Raw genomic sequence first — 21,284 nt, 5'->3', positions numbered from 1 at the left:
ACCACCTTAACGACGATAAAAACTTCAACTCCAGGAATTACGTCTCCACGACCACCTTAAACGACGACAAATACAAAAACTTCAACTTCGACGACGACAAATAACCTCAAAACAAATTATTTCCTTTAAAATCCCTTAAAAACCGTTGTTACTCTAATTCTCTGCTGCTTATGATAAACTCCTCAAATCCCATGAAATAACCACTTTAACTCACAAATTCACCAATATCTCCACTCCTCATATCTGCACCAATAAAACATTGACAACACTATCACTTCAAAACTGTTGACACAAAATTTTCCTATATTTCATCCCAAAGAAACAACTTCTAATGTTACCCTGTCCATTCCCTCTAATATTCCTCAGCTTTTCCTCTACTTTTTGATTGAATTTATAAAAAATTAAATCAAAAAGTACACAAGTGTCAATTGAAACAAAAGAGATACTATAACAAATCAACAAAGTGTAAACAAATGCAACAAATTAACCTGACCATGAGTATTGAAATATCTTTTTAACACAACAACATACCATTACTTTTGATATTATTATAACTCCTTAAAACAAATTTATAAAATTATAACTCAAACATTGAAAAATTACATACATAAAATTATTTCAATTCTCCATACCAAATTAAAGTGACCAATCAATCTTTACTAAAAAACACAATTAACACTTGATTATAGATAAAACATAACCTTTAACAGGTTATACTGACATTACAAAAACATTTCATTGGAATATCATGTTCATTTGTCATTTAAAAAATATGCTAAATATTCACTATAGTGAAGTGTCTTTAGTCCAACATGATAAAATTCTTGATCACATTTGTTTACAATAACATAAACATACTTTAAACATTGCACAGCTGATTGTTCATAATAATGTTTTATTGAATTATTCTAAAAAAAATACATACCCAACTGGCAAATATATATATATATATATATTTTTATTTTATTTTTTTTATTTTAAATGTTTTCCATTCATTCTTCTTATGTATTGTCCATTGCAATGCAACACCATCCACATCCAATTTAGTGATAAACAATTCTACCTGTTGATCATCTGAACCCCTAAGATAGCTAAATACTTTCTCACATTTGGTTATAAATTGTATTGGAGTAGCCCCTCGATCATCCCCAAAAAATTTAGGCACTGTTTTTTTTTTCGAAAGTGTTTACTTCGTCTACAGTTAAAACTGAACTTCTAATATTACCCTGTCCATCCCCTCGAATCTTACTCAACTTTTCCTCCATTTTTTGTAAACACTCTCTACCCACATCATCCCTGAAATTCTCTAACTGGTTATTTATTTTTGAATTTTCTGTAAATATTCGTTCAACATTAGCCTCAAAATTCTCCTTGACTTCCCCAATTTTCTTTTCATTGTAATCGATATTTTGGGAATTCTCAGTTACTTTTAACTGCAAATTTGTGATATCCCCTTGATTCTTGGTTATTTTGTTTTGTATACTTTCATTATGTTGTACGAGTTCTGAAATTTTATTACTATGTTCCTGAACTGTGTTACCTGTTTGCGTCAAATTTTCCTGAACTTGGCCGACTATATATTCACAAGTGTTTAACCTAGACTGTACCGCCTCTATCTGCACTTCACAATTATTTACTTTGCATATACAGGAAGAGATCTGTTCATTAAGATCATTCCTAAGTGCATCAAATCGGCTCTCAAATGTGTTGGTTAATTTTTTTTCAGTGGCATCTAATTTTTGTTCCATTATATGTCTGAATTCAATCTGACCTTGTGACATTATATGTCTAAATTCAATCTGACTTTGTGACATGTTATGCATCCCTTGTGACATGTTATCCATCATTATCATTAATTTTTCTAACATTTGATTAGACATACCTGACCCCCCCATAACCTCTACTGGACTACCATTTGCAGGCTGTTCCATATTTTCCGACTGCTCCTGCACTAATTCAATATTCAAATTAGAATCGGACATTCCTGAAGTTTCAGGAAAACCCGCAAGGTCATCCTGACTGTCTGTACTCATTTTTCTTTTGGTTTTACAATTATAAATGACCAAAAAACGTAAACAACCCTTTAAAAACACATTTAAAAAAAAAAAAACTTTAACAATGATAACCACAAATACAAAATTTAGACCATAAAAATGTAAGTTTCTGTCCAATTTAGACTTGCTGTTTCCGGCGATTCATCCCTCGTTGTCCCGCGAAGTACCGAGATGATCTATGTTGCTGGAATCGTGTCCCACGACGTTCTGCGAAGCGCTGTTCTACGATGTTCTAAAATGTAGTTCTCGTCGCATTCCTTTCCCACGATGTCCCGCGCTGTTAAACGGTGAATGCTGGCTTCTCACGCTCGTTTTCGTTTGTTGATGTTTACAAGTACGACGCGAAGATCACACGATCCACTCTCGAATCACTCGTTCACAAGTTATAATTTTGCCGATGTTCTAAAAAGGTATTACCACAGTTAATTTAGCCATGATTGGCTTTTACTTGTTAAGTTTTTACTGTTTTTCCGAATGTTTATTTTATCATCAGGCAGTGTCTAAATTCGTGCCCCGCGGCTGGGCAGCCATGTTGTTACGTTGTATGTTTTTGCCCCACGACTGGGCTCCATGTTGTTACGTTGTATGTTTTTGCCCGGCTAACCACACATAGAAACGTAACAATACAAAACAAACAATGTTCCTGAGGTTCTGCTTTATTTGGAAATAAAAGAGTTTATTAAATTATCTTTGTTTATTTCTTTAAAAAAAATGTTTTTTCTCATCGTTACATGGCTTCAATACACAATTTTACAAATGAATTTAATTAGAAAAACTTCGTTACTTGTACAGTTTTTGTCTTTACTTATTCAAATTTTAACGACGTCTTTGAATTTTGATAGGATGAGGTCCAAATACATACCATACCAGACATTTTTCTGTTGATGGTCGTTGAGTCTTGTCGCTCACAAAAAAATAGAATTTATTACTGTCCCTTGGTTAGCGATGTAACTCAAGGTACGGTCGCGCACTGACCGAAGTCCCGCGAAGTTGGGCCGTTGCCGACGCCTAGGGCCTAAATTTCTAATACATTATTCCGGAAAAAAAAATGAACTTAGTTTAAAAAATTACGGCCTGGCCCCAGCCCCTAGGCGTTAAATTGTCTCTTAGTGCAACTCCATAATATTGTGCGAGTTGCCGAAGACGCGACCGGACTGGACGACAATCGAGCGACAACTGAGTTGGTAGACGAGATTACCTCCCTTGTATAGGTGAAGACAAGGGAAGCAACCCCGTGGGCCAACCGACCAATCACAGTACAGCATTCATCAACATGCCCAAATAAGGAATTTCGGCCGAGCGCATCACACCACGCCAGGACTCGCCCTGATTGGCTGGCTAGTGGTAGCCTCCAGAGACCCTTCCAGACGGTCGCTACAGCTGTGCGTACAACGTGACGCGTAAATCCCAAACACGCATTTACAAAGTGAAAAATAGCTTTCTGGCGCCAGAGTGTCGCGCCTGTCCGCTCTTCCTTCTGTACTTTCCAGACTATTCTCAAAATATTACACTAGCAATATCCAATAGAATATAAAATTACCCAAAAAATTCAAATACAATGTTAAAAATTTAGTAAACAAAGTTGAAATTCATATAAAAACTTTTGTTTAAAAATGATGTCCTGTAAAATTATAATATATACTGCTTTAATTACTGACATTAATTATCAAATGTCAACATTAATTATTATGAACTAGAGTTAACCCTCAAATTAATAATTAAGTATCTCAAGGAAATAAGTATTTTAAGGCTTTCCATGAAATTTAACCAAAGTAATTAATAACAATTCTTAACATATCTGAACTGTTTTCTATATCAACAAAAAAAATTATCCTTCACCTCAAACTTATTCTTAATATTATTATGACCCATTTTGCAATGCTACAAACCTCCCCAGCCCACGGACAAAACACCAATTACTGGTCACCCATACTGATTTACTACAGTTTACACTGTGAAATTTTCATAGTTTTTGTTAGTTATTCATTTTAAACAGGTGTCAGTAATTCCATTTCTTGGTATATGCGATAGTGGATAATGGGAGGTTATTTCTCTAAAAGAGCCTATGTTATTCTGCTACTGCTAGTGTTTTAAAGTGTCAGAGAAGGGAAGTTTTACTTATTTTTTTTAAGCCTTAAGTTATATTTTCAATTTTAGAACGCTGTGCCTATGCTGTTGTTATCACATTAGCTAAAGTAACTACAATAATAATGCCATTTTCATTAGTTACAGCTTACAACTGGTATTGTATGTACCAATATTATTGTTTGCCAAAATCATTTTTGTGGTACATAGTTTGTCAACTAATGGTTTTTTTAAGTTGAAGTTTTCACTGGTGCTTTTAAGACGGTTCTTGTTGGATAGGGAGCATGTTGGTTGAATGGTCACAATGCTGTTTCAATTTGTGGCAGACGTTGCAGTGCACCGGCGGGTTTTCTTGTGGTACTGCAGTTTCTCCCCCACCCATTCATTCTGTCATTAGTGGTCTGATGTGAACAAGACGTTTTGTTGCGAGACAGTATCAGTGCTGTGCGTGACGTTACGGTGTGTGGCAGTTGTTGGAGCGTGCCCAGGAGGAGAACCGGCGGTTGCTGTCGCTGCTGGACGACAGGGACCACAAGATAGCGGCCCTGGAGTCGCGGGTGTCGCAGCTGCAGAGGGAGCTGGTCCAGGAGAAGGAGCGGCTCAGGGAGGAAAACGCAGCTCTGATACGCGCCATGACAGCTCTTGCGGCTGCCAAGTAACTGCGTAAACTTCTTGTTCGCCATGTTGCTGCTGTTGCTGTTGTAGATGTTATTATATAGCGCACTAGGTGGTGTAGCCAGAGTCTACGTAACCCCCAGATGTAGACACAGCATCGCTGAAGTGACCGTTACAGCAAACCCTGGTATTGAGAATGGCGAAACTAGAGCAGATGCAGGAGTTGTAAAATGAAGGAAATTTTATGTCACAGAAGCTTTACTTGGTTTTTTCATAAATGGGGTGTAAAGTGCTGGATATTGTATAGTAGGGGTTGCAGTAACTAGCCCACTTTAAGAATTTTTATGCCCAGAATGAAAATCATAACCATCTCAAACTTTTTACTCAGTTTTATCAAAATATTGATGGCAGTGTTTTGTGTTTGAATTAGTTTTGTGAATCACTAAGTTAAGTTAATGTAAAAAATGTGGATAAAAAATAAGCTGTAGATACCTAATCTCATTCATTTTCTATTTGTGTGTAGATTATATTTTTATTCAGAGTGTTGTTGGTGAGTTGGGAATTGCTAACTTTGGTTAGTAGTAAGTACAGTAAATAGTATTAGCTTATAATCATTTTGTGATCCACGGTTATGATTTATCTGTTAAATGCTGCATTAATAAATTCGTAGTAATTTCCATCATATTTGGGTAACAAACTTTGTTTTTTAAGATGAGAAATGTCTATTTACCAAACAATGATTCACTGTTTACAATTGCAATATTCAGTAAGTTGGCCGGTAAAAGCCCCTCCTAACTGAAATAACCTTAAATGATAACTGTGTCAGCACCAATATGTATATATAAGCTTTTCAGTAATAACATTTGTTCTTGTTTCAAGGTAACATATGTATTTTGCTGCCCCAATATATTTCTGGCTATGCCACTAATGGTTCTGGACATAAATGACCACTTAATGATATTTAAAATGTGAGTAGTGCATCTTGAATTTGAATATTGTGCTAATCAAGTTTACATATTTTTTTTACAGAGTTTTATTTAGAGGTGGGACAATACCAGACTTTTGTGTTACCATTTTAAACAAAATTTATGTATAATTTTTTACTATAAAAATATTTTTAAATAATTCAAGAAATGCCAATAAGTTCTATAATTATGTATAATTGATACTATAGTACAGACATTTAAGAGACAGGACAAAAAAAAACTGACCAAACACAATGAAAATAACCAAAATCACTCAAATTTTTGGTCATGTGGTGATCTTCATCAGAAGTAGAGAAGAGCTTCTGTACTAACTCGCAGAACTTAAAACGTAGTGTGAAATGGTCAAATTATTTTCGTTATTTTTAACTAAGGACACCAAAATAGTGGAAAATTTGTGATTTTTATTGTGTTTGGTCTGAATTTTTTTTATTGTTTGGTCTCTTTTAATATCTGTGCCCTTATTATTATACCTAATTATATAACTTATTGAAAATTACATACTTGGTTTTATTATTTTTATCTGTGCACATAATTAAAACAATGGTAGGTATATCTTAAAATAAAAATATATTAATGTTGGAACTTTAAGAACTATGCATATTCATTGTTCATGATGTACATATAACATCAAAAGCTTAAAATAATAGCTATGTCATCATAGCATTAGGTAAATTTTAGTCGGTGACTATAAAATATGAAATATAGGTATGTACCTAATAAGAGTAAAGCTCTTCAAATTTCTTTTAATGACACAGTTTAGTATGGAGGGGTATCAAAGAACCCCACCTGTAACATTATTTTCAATTTTGATGAATGACAATTTTACTTGTAGGTGAACGTATAAGCATATTTGTTTTAATGCTGTTAAATTGTGTGTAGTGAGTAGGCCTGTGGGAATATTTGAATTTTTAATTACAAATAGTTTGTTATTTTTATTTGATTTGGCTCTTCAAAATAATGAATATTCACTTGCCTACGAATATGAAACAGCATACCTCATAACTTTGTCTTTGTCGTATACCAACATTCACTGTTCAGGTTAAGTAATTTGTGCTATATAAATACCCTTTTTTGATATTTTAATCGGTCTTCACAATCAAAAACATGAACAAGAAGCAATGTTTTAAACATGCAACAAGCATTCAAAGTTTTAGTTTTGCTGCTGTCTCGCTAATCAGTAACAGTAAAATTGTGTGAACAATTCAAAACGCGGCATATTTGTGACATTTCTAACTTGAAAACAAGATGATATTAGTATTTGTTTCATCACACGTACCAGTAGTGGGGAAAAATAAACGTCAATAACCATGGACTACGTGGACACTATTGTGATGGCCATTAAAATAAGTGAACACAATAGTTTCAATAGTCACAATCAGTCTAATACCATGCAACACAGTTGCTGCATGTAACTATGATGAAACAGACGAGACTCAAAAACAAAACAAAAATAGGAAAATATTGGATATCGGCTGAAATTAGCAGAAATTGTGTTTATAAAATTGCTGGACGTAAATACTGTTTACCTGGCTGCCATTAACAATGAAAATGTGTAAATAACTAGGGTTTAAATATGTAAATATGAGTTAATTTAATCAATAATTTGAGAACATAGCATTAAAAAAAATAACGTTTTTCATGAAATGGATTGAATTTTGAGGTACATTACAGTTCACAAAAAAATTTTAGGAATATTATATAGAGTAGCAGGTTCTGGAAATTGAGACAATTAGGAAATAAATTTTGGTTGGTTGGTTAGGTTAAGTAAGGTTAGCTGCATAATTAAAAAATAAAAATACATAATTTTTCTTTCAAATTTCTAACAAAATTGACGTATAATTATTGGAGCTGACGTAACCCAACCAACCTTTCACTTTAGTATTATTTGTCTAATTCCTCAGAAGACAATGCATTACACATTCTAACTCATTCATAGTAAGAATACTAATTCAATATTTGTATTCAAGAATAATTTGGTATTTGTACTTGTATTGGATTCAAACTAAAAAAAAAAAAAACTTATATTCGCACAGGCCTAATAATAAGGAATTTATGTATTTAAAACTTAATTAATCTCTACCATTTGCAATTTAAAAAAGATTCATGATGGTAAAAAATATTATTTTTGGGATACTGGGCTAAGTTTCCTGTTATTTATTTGCTACTTTTAGCAAGGGCAATGTGTATTTAGCTGTAAATATATAAACTTTATCTACAGGAAATTGCTTTAGGAGCTTCATAACAGATCTGAAGTAATTATTTGTCTTACTTATGCAGCTACAGTATTGTGTTTAGATTTTAAAAAAATTAATAAAAAAAGGTTTGTGTGGCTTTATCAAGCGTACTTAATTTGAAATAATTACGAGCATACTTTAATTCTTGAGTAAATGGATACTATGATCTGCTCATCGTACATCTTATTATAATTATTGTGACTGTACAGTAGGTTTTCTTAATGAACGTGCTCAGCAGTCTTTGTGATGCAGTGCTGCAGCCCGGCAGCTAGTGGGCAGAAGTCAACTCAAGCCCATGCCGATTGCCAGTCTTTAAGACCAACTAGATATGTAAACTTTTGATATTATGCCCACTTGGTTGTTTCTAAAATCCTGAATTATTGTATTGTTTGGACCGTACTGTTTTTCTTTGTTACAATTTTATAAAAGTACCTGATAAAATGATTTTTTACAGTATAGTAGATCAAGAAAAAAAAATAATTTTTAATGAGTATGTATCAGTAATTCATGAAGCCCACTCGGTCATTGGGTTTTTTATAGTGCAAGTTTGTAGAGTCTAAATAAAATTTCATTCAATTATTTTGACATGGCTTTTGTGCAGGAAGTGAACCAAGTCTTTTGTCAATAAAATAACAATATGTTTTGCTTTCAGAAACTTTGTTTGCTAGACAAATATTTAAAGGGTTGAAAGTTTAAACACCATTGTTAATAGTTTGTTTATTTTGTGTACATTATTTTATTTTTTGCTGTTGAGTCCTGGATTGAGATTTGAGGCACAATGTATTTATAAAAATTGTTATCTGACCTCTAGTTATCTTGCTTACGATGTTGTTCAAATGTGTTTAGGAACGTGCAGAAGACAGGCTAATACTGTTGTGTTAATTGAAAGTATTCTGCCCGACGTTGTGTGACACAGACATGGAGAGCCAGTTGCCAACAGGTTTGTCTCCTGGTTTAAATCACATAGAACATATTGTGTTACCCAGCAGGAAGGGACTCAAGTCAGTAAACCTTCCGATCTCAGCTTGAGAAGGATAAAATTATGTATGTTCTCTGGGGCGAAAGTGGGGAAAACAGTGGTTTATAAACTCACTCCCTCGATTACTCCTTTATGAGCTTCTGTATCCACCGTTGGTTACCATTTGCAGGGTAAAATGTGTGCTAAAACAATTTTTTTTTTTCCTTTGCTGTTTGCAAATTTTTGCAGAATAAGTTACCTTAGGAAATGTTACCAGCAAGGTACATTTTAATATAGCACCGTTGTTGACTGCCAGAGGCCTTGATAACTCATGCCAGCCCAGTAGTCACATCCACAAGCAAGTGGCGGGAGTGCTGGCGAGGTGTAGACACAAGAAACTAAATGTGCCAAAACATCACACAAGTGACCTTAAGGTTCAAGTTATGGGTTTAGTAAAGACTGGTGATGAGTCAAATCCCAGTTGTTTTTTTCAATCCAAATCTATGTGCCAAGGGTCAAAAATAAAATATTGTACAGTAAATTCAAAATATAACTATGGTGTTGAGACATTCTACCCCACAAATTAATACACTAACAATATTAATAAATTTTGTGTTTTTATATATTATACATAATGACATGTTAAAAGTACAATATATTGGAGAATGGTAACAGGATATGTATGAAGAAAAAAATTAATCTAGTAAAATTCAGATGTAACCAGTGTAAAAAATTTTATGTGCTATATTTCCTCTTAATATTAATTTTGAATATTTTTCCTTGAATATAGAATCTTTCGAATATGTACTAGGGATTTGATGGGATTTGAGGTCTTGATTGGCCAAACCCTAGAAAAGACACTTTATTTCTTTATAAAAGTAAGTCGTTTTACAACTTTAAATAAAATATTTTGTTAGGTGATGCTGTTCGGTTAAACCAAACATTATAACAAAATACTGACTATTCATGGTTATTCATACTTGGCATGTATTATGTTATGAATGAGCAACATTGTAGAAAAGGTTACTGCATGAAAAAACAAATACAGTAAAACCTTTTTGTTGCAACCCCATTTATTGCGACCACCTCTCTATTACAACCCGATTTCGAGGAACCGTGAAAAAATTGCCGAAAATCCGAAGAAAATCGGACAGAAAAGGTCAGCGGTCGTATAAGTTTCTTGTGGTGAGTAGCGTGTTACTGCGTTTCTCTTGCCGAGTGCCTGTCGACCGCTGTCAGCGCTTAACAACCCCCATTCCACGTCCCTTTGCCGGCAGGGTGCAGATAAAAGTTTTTGTGGCCACGTGTTTACGTTTAGCTTTTTACGAGTGTCTAGTGTGGTACGCAGTTAAGGCAAAGCTACCTGCTGGATTTCTCTTGTTTTTGATTACTATTGGTTGACAATAAACAGCGACCGACTGGATGCACGCCCACCTCGACTTGTTTTAACTGCCGCAGCAATGTTTATTTTGACAGCTCAAGCAATTATCTTCTCCCGTGGGTTGATAGAAAAAGGTCGCTTCACCCAGCATAAAAAAAAAGGCTACGCCACTTATTCCCCGCGCAGGAAACACACTGGCTGCCGTCTGTCTACCCTGCATTTATCTTTCTTCTAACATTCCACGTCTCGCCTCTCGCGCGAGCAATAACTAGGGCCATGATTATATGGTGAATCGCGAAATCGCGAAATTTTCCGCGAATTTATATGGAAAATGTGAAAAAAGTGATTTTTAAGAAAAACCGCTAAATAACACCGAAATTACACAATACAAGTCTCTTATATTTTAATGTGAAAAGCTTGATAGTCAAGACTTGCCCGGGTCCTGGTTGATAAGCTGGAAAAATTTCCTGCCTTGCATGTCTACATGCTTCCTCTAATCAGCTTTAGGGCGCCGTCTGGTCAGCGTGTGTGTTAGTGAAGCGGGATGATAAAAGCGACGCTCAATGGTAGTTCTAGCGCGGTAAAACCTCTAAGTGCAAGGCTCTGAACTGGCGCGCAGTCATCTCGTTCCCGTCAGATAACTGTGAAATTTGAGCGGTAACCATATCATTATATGGCGGAAAAATAAAGATAAAGGTGTAATGCATTTTCCTATGATACTTTCAAGAAAACATGCCTTTTAGCCATTTTATCTCAATAGAACCAGTTGGGCATTAACAAATTCTTAAATGCTTTTCGTAAACAGACTCCAGTCGGATATCTAGTGTAGTTTGGAAATCGCGTAGGTTTTTCGTGGCTGTGCGCGGCACACGACTGTAGTTGTCATGCGTCACGCGCCGAGAATGTTGTCCGGCAGGAAGGGCGAGTATAGTTCATTTGCGGCAAAAATGAATACTTTTACGGCCCTGCTAAATTTTTCCATTAAAGAAATTTTGAAGTTTCAGTGATTTTCCAGCAGAAATAATGTTGTTTCAAATTGTATCAAAACAATTAACGGTAAATGGCTGTCGCGGGGGCCCTTAAAAATTTTTCATTTTACCAGAAATGGACTATAGAAACCTGGCTTTCATCGCACACAGTATGGAGAAGGAAAGGAAGGATGATGACAGTTTCACATGCCAAAGGACATTGAAGGCCTGGGAGGGATGAACCTTGAAGTCTGAACAAGGGAAGGAGAGTTAAGCCGTATGACGTCATGCATCCGCCCCCTGTGCTGCCGCCAGCCTGTCTAGACGAGATTCCCGCGCTCCCACTTACGTTGCACAAGCTACTGCTGCCGTATTTTTAAAGGAAATGTCCCATTATTTTTTTGTTATTCTTACATGAACATAATTGGAAGTATTAAAACCGACACAAAAATATGCTGTGTGTTAAAATTAACAGATTTTAATGATCTTTCATTTGGGTTTTTTTTTTTATTTTTTTTTCTTCTGATTTTCACATTTTGGTCAAAATGTCCAATTTTTTGACAGTTCACGAGAATGTATTCGTAAAATCACTGCTTCGTTAAATCTGGGGTTCATGAAATCAGGGTTCTAGTGTATTTAACTACGGCAAGCAGAAAACGTACATGTAAACTAAACAGTAAAAATAAACTGTCTTTCGACATATTTTCTTTAGAGTGGCCTGTAGGGCGACGGACTTGTTATGAAGGTTGAAGTGGGTTTAAAGCAAAGTCATCTAGCATTGTGAGTGACAGCATCCTGCCATTGTACCGCTGGTTTCTTAGCGAGTAGCGGTGTGGGTAAGGGGGGGGGGGGGGGGGGGGGGTGAAATCAACTGAAAATTTCGGAAAACATCTATTACGACCCCTCCTCTACTACGACCCTATTCCTGGGAACCGTGAGGGGTCGTTTCAGAGAGGTTTGACTGTATGAATAGTTTTTATGTTACAGATGTACATACATTTGTCAGTGTTTTGCAATTACTGGTCATAACTCTGAAAAACAGTGGCACTGGCTGCTTGGTAAAGCTTGCCTTGTTTATACCTGGTTTCTGTAACCTTTTACTGTTCACGAGTAATGTTACCTGAATTAACGGTACTTACTTAAGTACTATCCACATTTTTTTTTTAGAAATGATGGAAAGTTGGGTGCACATTTTGCAAGAGTTTGTTGTATATTTATGTTCAGAAAATAGTCGAAAGTGGTAGCTCATAATTAATTTTACTTTTAACTTGAATGTTTTACTGCCACTGTGTTTGCAGAGGACTGCAGCATGAAAATATAAATTACCTAGCTATTGTGATGCACCGCAGTTAACGTGTGTTTTCTGAACTCTCTCACAGCCAGAATACAGTTGTTCCGTGGAGGAATTTCATAACATGAATTGTGGGCGAGTCGTTCTTAGTTACATAGTTATAGTTGTGCTAATGTGAATTATCAAATTATCTTGTAAATTCATTCCGTTACATTTAGACTTGCTTTCATGCACACATTTGAGAACTTGGAAAAAAAAAATAATTGTTTAAACTTTTATATACTAACGTATCTAATATCAGCAAATTATTTGAAATTTTTTTTTTTGGTATGTTATGATAAGGCTGTGAATCTCAATGTTGTTACATAATAGTGGTATATAATATGAAGTGTAGGTTAAATGCTCTGTACTGATAATATTATGACTCATTAGCACATAATATGTTTGTTTGCTTTAAACATACCTTCTCAAACATTTACAGTTTATTTTGATCTTGATAAGATAACTTACCAAGTGGCATTTGAAAATTATACTATTTAATGTTCAAGGATTTATATTAATCTCTCAGTACACTATGACTGTTACATGATATACTATTGTACATAATATTTGAGCATGTGAATTCCAATTTTGGATTAAATGGTTATAACGTTATAAGTGCCAACTTTTACGTAAATAATGGTTGCAACGGTTTGTTTGCTTCTTTTCACAATAAATATCTTACCTCAATCATGGTTATTTCCTTGGACTATGTTACCCTATCAGTATTTAGAGCAATGTAGCATGTTACCCTCGACATCACTATGTAAAATTTGCCATTCTGATTTTATTTATATACAATCATATTTATTTTAAAACACTATTTTAATTTTTAATACTTAGAAAGTATTATAAAACACTTTTTAAAAATACACGTGGCAATCGCTTGACTGTGTCTAGGGCAATTAATGCAGCCTCAGTATGTAGAACCAAATTCTTAAAAAAAAAAAATGATGACCAAGGAATTTACCTACCATTTGTGTTATCATTGAGTGCTGCCCTTGGCTTATACTTAGTAGCAAAGAGTTTCTTTGGTCAATAGCAGCACTGGCCGACCATTTGAGGGAATTCGGAATAACAGCCAGAAGCTTTGGTTTCCCTGCAGTACCCTCTTTATGATGACTCCGAAGGTGGTTTGACGTATGTACCCGGAGCAGCAACGGAATGCATTGGTCTGGGAACACAGAAGTACCCAAAGATAACTTCGCTGGCTCGCTGCAACACTGCCATGTTTCCCAATTACGAACTATATGGTTTTGACTTTAGACACCCCTTCCCCGGGTAGCTTCTCAAACTAAAGAAATTGAGAGATTTTTTTTAATTTACCATTAACTCTCTTTAACAGTCAACTTTGTGGATTATGAAAGGATGGGATTGAAGCAAAATTTCCTGCAGCAAATTTAGTAAAAATTAAGAAAACTGTGGAATTTATTAATAGCGGTAGAAAATGCAGAGAAGGTAGAAATGATGCAGCACACTTGTGCATTTGCCCACTCATGCATTCGAGCACTTGCATATGGGCAGTTGTTTCTTAGGAGTGGCGCGTTGAGCTATCCCCACTCTGGCGCTGTAAGCGTGGGCGGTGATCGCTGGAGCAGTCTTGAGCGGGCTCCACGTGGCGGTGTGCGGCTCAGGTTGAACCCTGCCAAGCTGCAGGGATAGGTGGGTCGCAGCAGTAGGCATCTACCCGCGCCTGATGCCACCCAAACGTTAGGGAGTATTTAGGCAGAGGGTAACACAACGGGGTTTGAGCTTATTGTTGTGCTCCGTGCCATGGGCTGTATTCGCAAGAAAATTGTGTTCTTTCAAGTATTTATTTTAATTACTTGTGTAAATCAGTATTTTTTAGCTGTATGACTAAATATTTTCCCTCGTATAATGCTTTACACGCTTTAGTTGGACAGGGTAATTTTCACGAATAATTTTTATGTACAACCTCATCCAAAGAGAATTGTGTTCCTTTACCTAACTGTGCAATAACAAGTTTCACTTATGTCCTGCGTGGTCTCCATTCTCACATATTTTTCTCTCTTCAGTTAAACTTTTACAGTGATGTATGTTCCTTCCCATGTTCCCATTCATCAAGCTTCGACAAAAACTTATTTGTCAAGTATAACATACACTGTCTCATCTAGTGCCACATTTGGAGAAAAAAATATTTCTCCCCATTACAAATATATCAAATAAATTATTAGTGTAATTGTTCTCAAAGACATGTGTGTGTGATTTTTCAGGGCATCGAAAATGGGTAAAATCCAGCCATATAATTTTTAAAGTTAACTTGGTTGTAGAGACAACTTAAATGTCTATATAAAAAAAATTGTAACTTAATGATTTAAAAATTTGTACATATGTGTAAAGGCTGCTTCACTGCACAACATACAATCTTTACTAGTATCGGAATTAGTTTAATGTACCGTGACATGCAGGTGCGTAGGAGCTGGGAAGGGAGGGGGGGGGGGGCGACCCAGGCGACTGCCCGGCCATAACATTTTATGGCCAGGCAAAATGATGGTTTTGCCCGGCCATTGCATCAGATGAACAAGAGGCATTGTCTTCATTGCAATGCTAAGTGGATTTGTGGGATTTTCTTGTCTGTGGTTTACTTTATTCTTAAAATAAATTAAGACTTTTCGATAAGTGTACAGGCACAATAAATATGGCAACTGTTCTTGTTTTCTTCTAAATATTCACGTTTCACAGTGCTGATAGCGGAAATATTATTGTGGGATATAAGACCAGTAAATGTTTCCGCTCGTTGCAGTAGCTTACGTTCCGTTTTTGTTCACCCTTGTCTACCTGACCTTCAGACCCTTGCATTCACCCCGCCTCGTTTCTACCTAACGGTAACAACCTGACGTGCAGAGCGCTTTACACATCAGTCATCATTCAACAGCTGTACATCTTGCTTTTAAGTCCAAGAAACTTTGTGAGCCATACTACAGAACTGTTTAAAATAAACTTATTTATCTGTAGTATCGTGAGTGAGTAGTGCGGAATGGCAGTGATGAAAAACATTTAGGGTTTAAGGAGAAAATTTATAACAGTATTTTAATTTTTGCGGCGTACAATGACTCGGAAAAGCATCAACTTTTTCTTCAACAACCGTTCTGCACAGTCCTGCAGTTCATCACAACCACCGCCTAAAAAGCAGTGCACATTAGGCTGTAATGCCTGTGAAGACAAAGATCCTAAAGAAGAGTTGGATTCCTTTAACTCAGGTATTACTTTTGAGCAGTTTAGACTGAGACGAATTTTTACATGATCCCGAAAACCATATGTAATATACCTATTTAACATTAAATTTTAGTATGTCAGTACATTATTTTTTTCCGCTCGTCGCTCGTGATTATTCCATCAAGTAATAAAAAAATTTCTTTGAATCTACAAATCATTGAACAAGAATTTATCAAACAGATTTGCAGTTATTTTTAAGCATCTTCATTCGCCTATTCTGTGCGGTTCACATTTTAAACTTATTCTTAAGGGGAGTCTAACAGTAAAAAAAATTAAAATATTGATTTTTTTAATTTTTAATACCAAAATAAAATTTCAACTTTCCTGAATAATGACTGTGCCTGCTTCAGCCGCATCTGCAAAGCGTTCATTTAGTGCACTTCGTCGTTTGAAGACATACTTGCGATCTTCAATGTCCCAAAGACGTCTCGCTCATTTGACTTTGCTTCATATCCATAGTGATAAAACTGCATCAATAGACATCAAGTCTTATGAAAGAATTTGTCTGCCGCAAGGACGAGAGAAAGAGCGTTTTTGGCAAAGTTTAATTTTTCTGTTGCTACTCATCAAAACATGAAGTCTGGGTGCTGTAATAATTATTTCCTTTACATCAAAACTTGTGATGCCATTTCTAGTAGCTGTGTAGTTGTCAATGAAAAAATACGAATTGTTCGTACAAATAATTCTGAGAATTTTGAGAATGTTTTTATGTATTGTAAATTAAATTATGAGGAACATAAAAATGCTATGATAGTAATATGTCGAACGGCTCACTATTCCGAGTTTTGTTATATTGTGATTTGACTTTATCAATTTGAATGTGTTATTTTGTCATATAACTTATAAGATATTTAGATTTTCAGATTTATTAATGGTAAAGCAGTTTTTCTGTCACGTTTTAAATTAATATTCAGTGGACACTAGGTACACCATATGCTTGTGTCAATACATTCTGAATATTGGCATCTTCTAAGAATATTTAATTAAAGGTGTGTAACATTAAGAGTTCTCCTGTCCTGATATTCAAATGAATTTACTTAAGAGTGGGCAATGAGTGGGATAATGAAGTCTTTGTTAAATTGTTTACTCAAGGCTCAGCCTCACTTAAATATTTGATTATAGCTTGTTTTAATGATTGCAGTTGTTTGTTAGCACATACATATTAAGAAAATGTAACTATAGCTATAGATAGTTGGCAAAATATATTATCTCACACTACAAATATTAATCTTCAACCACCGTCATGTAATTATGATGCAATTAGTGAAACATATTTTTAATTATAAATACATCTTTGCCTTCTCTACAGCTCTAGATAACTTGATATCTGGGGACTAAATTTGAAGGTTCTTGTAATTTATGTACTCTGTGCAGTGGGAAAATTAAACAAATTGCCTTTAAAATGAATTCTACGAGACGAAAACTGAAAAGTGAACACTGTTTTGTGATGCCGAGCATTAAGTAAATTTGTTATAAAACAAAGTTAAACTATCTCCTAGTAGTTAGTACATTCTATTTTTATCTATGAAAGATGCTTAAATAGCACCATTTTGCTCCTTAGAATACAATCTTTTTTTCTACCGGGGGAGAGCCCTCGGACACCCCCTTTGTTAAATCCACCACTTATAATGATACTCTCCTTTGCCCCCCCCCCCCCCCCCCCCCCCAATTAAAGATGTTTGTGAAGAACTATCTAGAAAGGGAAGGGAGGGTGATAAGTAGATTTAGTAACAACATTCCCGGAAGGGATTGGGCATATGGTTTATTGAAATGCTACAAAGACATCATGGGTCAGAGACTTGCTACAAACATAACCAAAGCTAGGGCAAGCACATCCAGACACTCATATATTTAACTACGATGAGAGAAATGTCTCGGACGATCCAGGGAAAGAAAAATTGTTATATCGTAGAGGCAAACAATATCCGGAGAAAATAATGAACCATATCTAAGTCTGCCACTACAGTTCTCGTATATGGGTCTGCATCAGGAGTAATGATTCCACCATATGTTATTTACAAGAGTGAACACATGTGGCAACAATGGACTGAAAATGGACCAAAGGGAAGCCCATGCTGTGCTGAACCATGCTGTTAATTGGGTGCACGATATAACCGTACAACTCATGGGTGGATAGATGCCCAGACATTTACTTAATGGTTTGTAACATGCTTCCTTCCACATGCTCGGCGACTTGAAGGTAGAAAGGTACTTGTTGGAGATAACCTAGCCTCGCACTTTACAGACGAAGTCATTCAACTGTGTCAGGAAAATGAAATTTCTTGTGTGTGCCTACCACCTAACACTACCCATCTCACCCAGCCTCTTGATGTGTGTTTTTTTAGACCACTTAAGTCAGCATGGCTTTCTGAACTTACACTGTTCAAAATGAGAAATTTGAGATTACCCGGAATCCCTAAGCAAGAATTTCCTAAAATGCTTAATTCCACTCTTAAAAGAATGGATGGAACACAGAACTCCATTAGCAAAAATTTAGTTAGTGGCTTCAAAGCAACTGGTCTCTGCCCTTTAAACCTAGACCAAGTTCTGCGAAAGCTACCAGGGCAATCGGTATGTGATGAAGCCATACATTACTTTCTTATGGAGTACCTCGGCACTCAGAGACACCACGGAGATGGCAGTGTATGCCAGCGAAAAAGAAAGAGGTTTAATATAACAGCAAGGGCAAGTGTAACAGCTGCTGCAAGAGTATATTCCAACATAGATGATCCTCTTCCATCTACTTGTGTATCTCATGCAGAAAGTGTTGAAGATCTCAGTGCTAAAAATTACAATGAAGCAGAGCCTTCAGTGTACATTCAACCAAGTTTTGAAGTGCTGAAGACTGGAATTTTTGTTTTAGTTAAAGTTTTGTCTGGTAAGTGAAAATCAACAAATTTTCAGTATGCTGCTATAATTCAGCACCAAACTGACGAGACTGCGTTCAGAGTTATGGGACTTAAATCTATCGACACAAAGAAAACCGTGTTTAAGAGAGTCTAGGAAGATGCAGGGTGTCTACCAGATCTAGTAAATTAAATTCCCTGATTTTTCCAGGTTTTCCAGGTCTAAAACTGAATTTTTCCAGGTTTTCTTTAACACAATTACGACATTCCAAGAAACTGAAAAAAATTGCATAATATTACATTGACGGGTTTCAAAGTATTTCAACTTACTTAAATTAGTAAAAAAATTACCTTCTTCCAAACATGGCCAAAGTGACTCAATTGATGGCAAATAAAAGATGCTGCTACAAATATTTCACACACTTCCTTTTGCAAAAAAAATTAGTAAAAGGAAGCTCCCATCAATTTCACAGTGACTCAACTTTTGCGTCTATTGCACTTACTTCAGAACGAGCCAAATCCAACATTCGAGCCTTCTTCAACTGCAATGCCTTGATCTCCTCTTCAACTCTTCTTTTTTCTGCCTTCTTCTTGTCTGTAGCTTCCTTTTCTTTTTGTTTTGTTTGCAGGGCTTCCTTACGCCTACAACTAGCATTTCTTACATACTGCTCTACACCTCCAGAACGTTGAACAAAGTCATACATCTGTCTTTGTGCGATCAGTATTTCTTCCTGCAAGTTTTCAGTCAGCTGATTAGAATTCACTGAAAATCCTCTTTCCAATGATGCATTTCCATGGGAAAGTACCAACACCATCCTCACAAACTTTAGAAGGCCTGTTTTGGAAGCTACTGTATATGTCTTAAGAATGAGCATCCACAAGTGATCAAGGCGCCCGTCTTCTCGAGAAAAAGACGAGAACAGTGCTGCAGAATCTTGCAAGGAACATACCAACTGATATGATCACTCAATGTTATCAGCTTCTTGTCCTGATAGCCACCTGTTTTGAAGACAACATTCTAAACTGTACTTCACACGCTGTTTCCTCACACCCGAATTTAAAGCCACAGACGGACATAAGCAGGAAATTCCCTTGGTAAGATTGTACTTCAGGGGACTTTTGTCTTGAAGTTTTTTTACCATAACCTTTAGACAAGTCCTATCATTTTTCTGTAACAGGACAGACTTTTCTGGTACTTTCTCTTTCTTGATGGCATGGCGTACTGCATAACCCAACTTGATATTGTTAGCAGTCAATAGATTTTCCTGGTTATCTACATCCAATGGAGATACATTGCGTTTCTCCCTAAAGCTCTTCAGTACTTCTGGTTTCAAAATTTTCCTGCCAAAGCTAATAAAACCAGTGAATCATAGAGAAAAGGTGCCATGGGTGCTTCACTTTGGAACATTCACCAAAAGTGTCTGTGATATGTATTTTCAACGCTAACAAAAATGTCCAGTTTACATTGAGGGCATCCATAGATACTTAAAATTAAATGCACCTGTCGGTATAATCTGAACGTGGGAAGCACATGCTGCAGCACGTCACGTCAGCAGGATAACAGACTATCTTGAACCAGTTTGTATCACGTGATTTGATGCCACTTCCGAATCCGATGGTAAATAAAAGAATTTGGACGTGGGAACTGTTCGTTATTTGCCATTCAAAAATAAAAATGGGAGGGGATACACATGATGCCACGCCAATGCAAGCTGATCAATAAACAAAAAATGTTTTGCCAACTACAACCTACCAAACAAAAATTCCCTGATTTTTAAAAAAATTCCCTTATTTTCCCTGATTATTCCCTGATTACAAAATTCCCTGATATTTCCAGGTTTTCCAGGGTCAGTAGACACCCTGAAGATGTGTTCTCGGTTACAACTTCTGACATTATAGCTGTTCTACCTGAGCCTATTGTAGAACGGTCAGGCAACAGGTTACGGTACAAATTCAGTGGACAAATAGAAGTTCATGAGTATTAAATCAGTGTCACTATGTTATCAAAATAATTTCTAGTGAAACTTTTTTTTGAAGTTATCTCCTAGAATTTTAGTGAAAAAACTTTTTTTTTTTAAATCTTTGTAAACATGCCACATTAAACTGTTAGACTTAATTATTAGAAGCTATAATTTTTTTTGTCCTTTTACTTCACAATGTTTTTAACTTACAACAATGCTAAAGTAAACAATAACTGTACACAGTTCATTCACTAACATGGGATCAATCTCACCCCAACCTATACAGAAATGTATATCTTGTAAACGGCTGAACCAATTTCCTTGTGGGTTCAGAATGATCCTTTGGATGTAACAGGCTTCAATTCTATGTAGTTTCAAGTGGGGTATCAAACTCACCCCAACACATGGGGTGAGTTTGATCCACCACATATTATTTTTTTAGGTAATATTAAAAAAATAAAAAATGCTTTTCAGAACATCACACTATGTCAGTGAAATATCTACGTAACCATAACATTTTTATATTGGTTTTTAAAAAAATACTAAAACAAATATGACCCCAAAAGCATAGCAAACATATCAAACTCACCCCATGTTACGGTACACATTTTACATTCATTATTGAAAAA

The 21,284-nt window shown here is 35.7% G+C and overlaps 1 protein-coding gene across 2 annotated transcripts in view; it reads left to right on the top strand.

Moving 5' to 3' along the window:
- LOC134543581 (PRKC apoptosis WT1 regulator protein-like) overlaps positions 1-13,368 on the top strand; it is a 66,072-nt gene extending 52,704 nt beyond the window's left edge. Inside the window, exon 8 of one of the 2 annotated variants that reach the window (XM_063388382.1) lies at positions 4,628-13,368. In XM_063388382.1, the coding sequence (XP_063244452.1) occupies positions 4,628-4,798 (171 nt within the window). In that variant the 3' untranslated portion in view covers positions 4,799-13,368. Of the gene's footprint in view, positions 1-4,609 lie in introns of both variants that reach the window. The other variant, XM_063388381.1, reaches the window with a different exon arrangement.
- Positions 13,369-21,284: the final 7,916 nt, after the last annotated feature.

This window comes from Bacillus rossius, chromosome 1 (assembly GCF_032445375.1).
Source record: "Bacillus rossius redtenbacheri isolate Brsri chromosome 1, Brsri_v3, whole genome shotgun sequence".
NCBI lineage: Eukaryota > Metazoa > Arthropoda > Insecta > Phasmatodea > Bacillidae > Bacillus > Bacillus rossius.
Note: the sequence above shows the minus strand (reverse complement) of the source record. Positions and strands in the feature narration are given on the sequence as shown.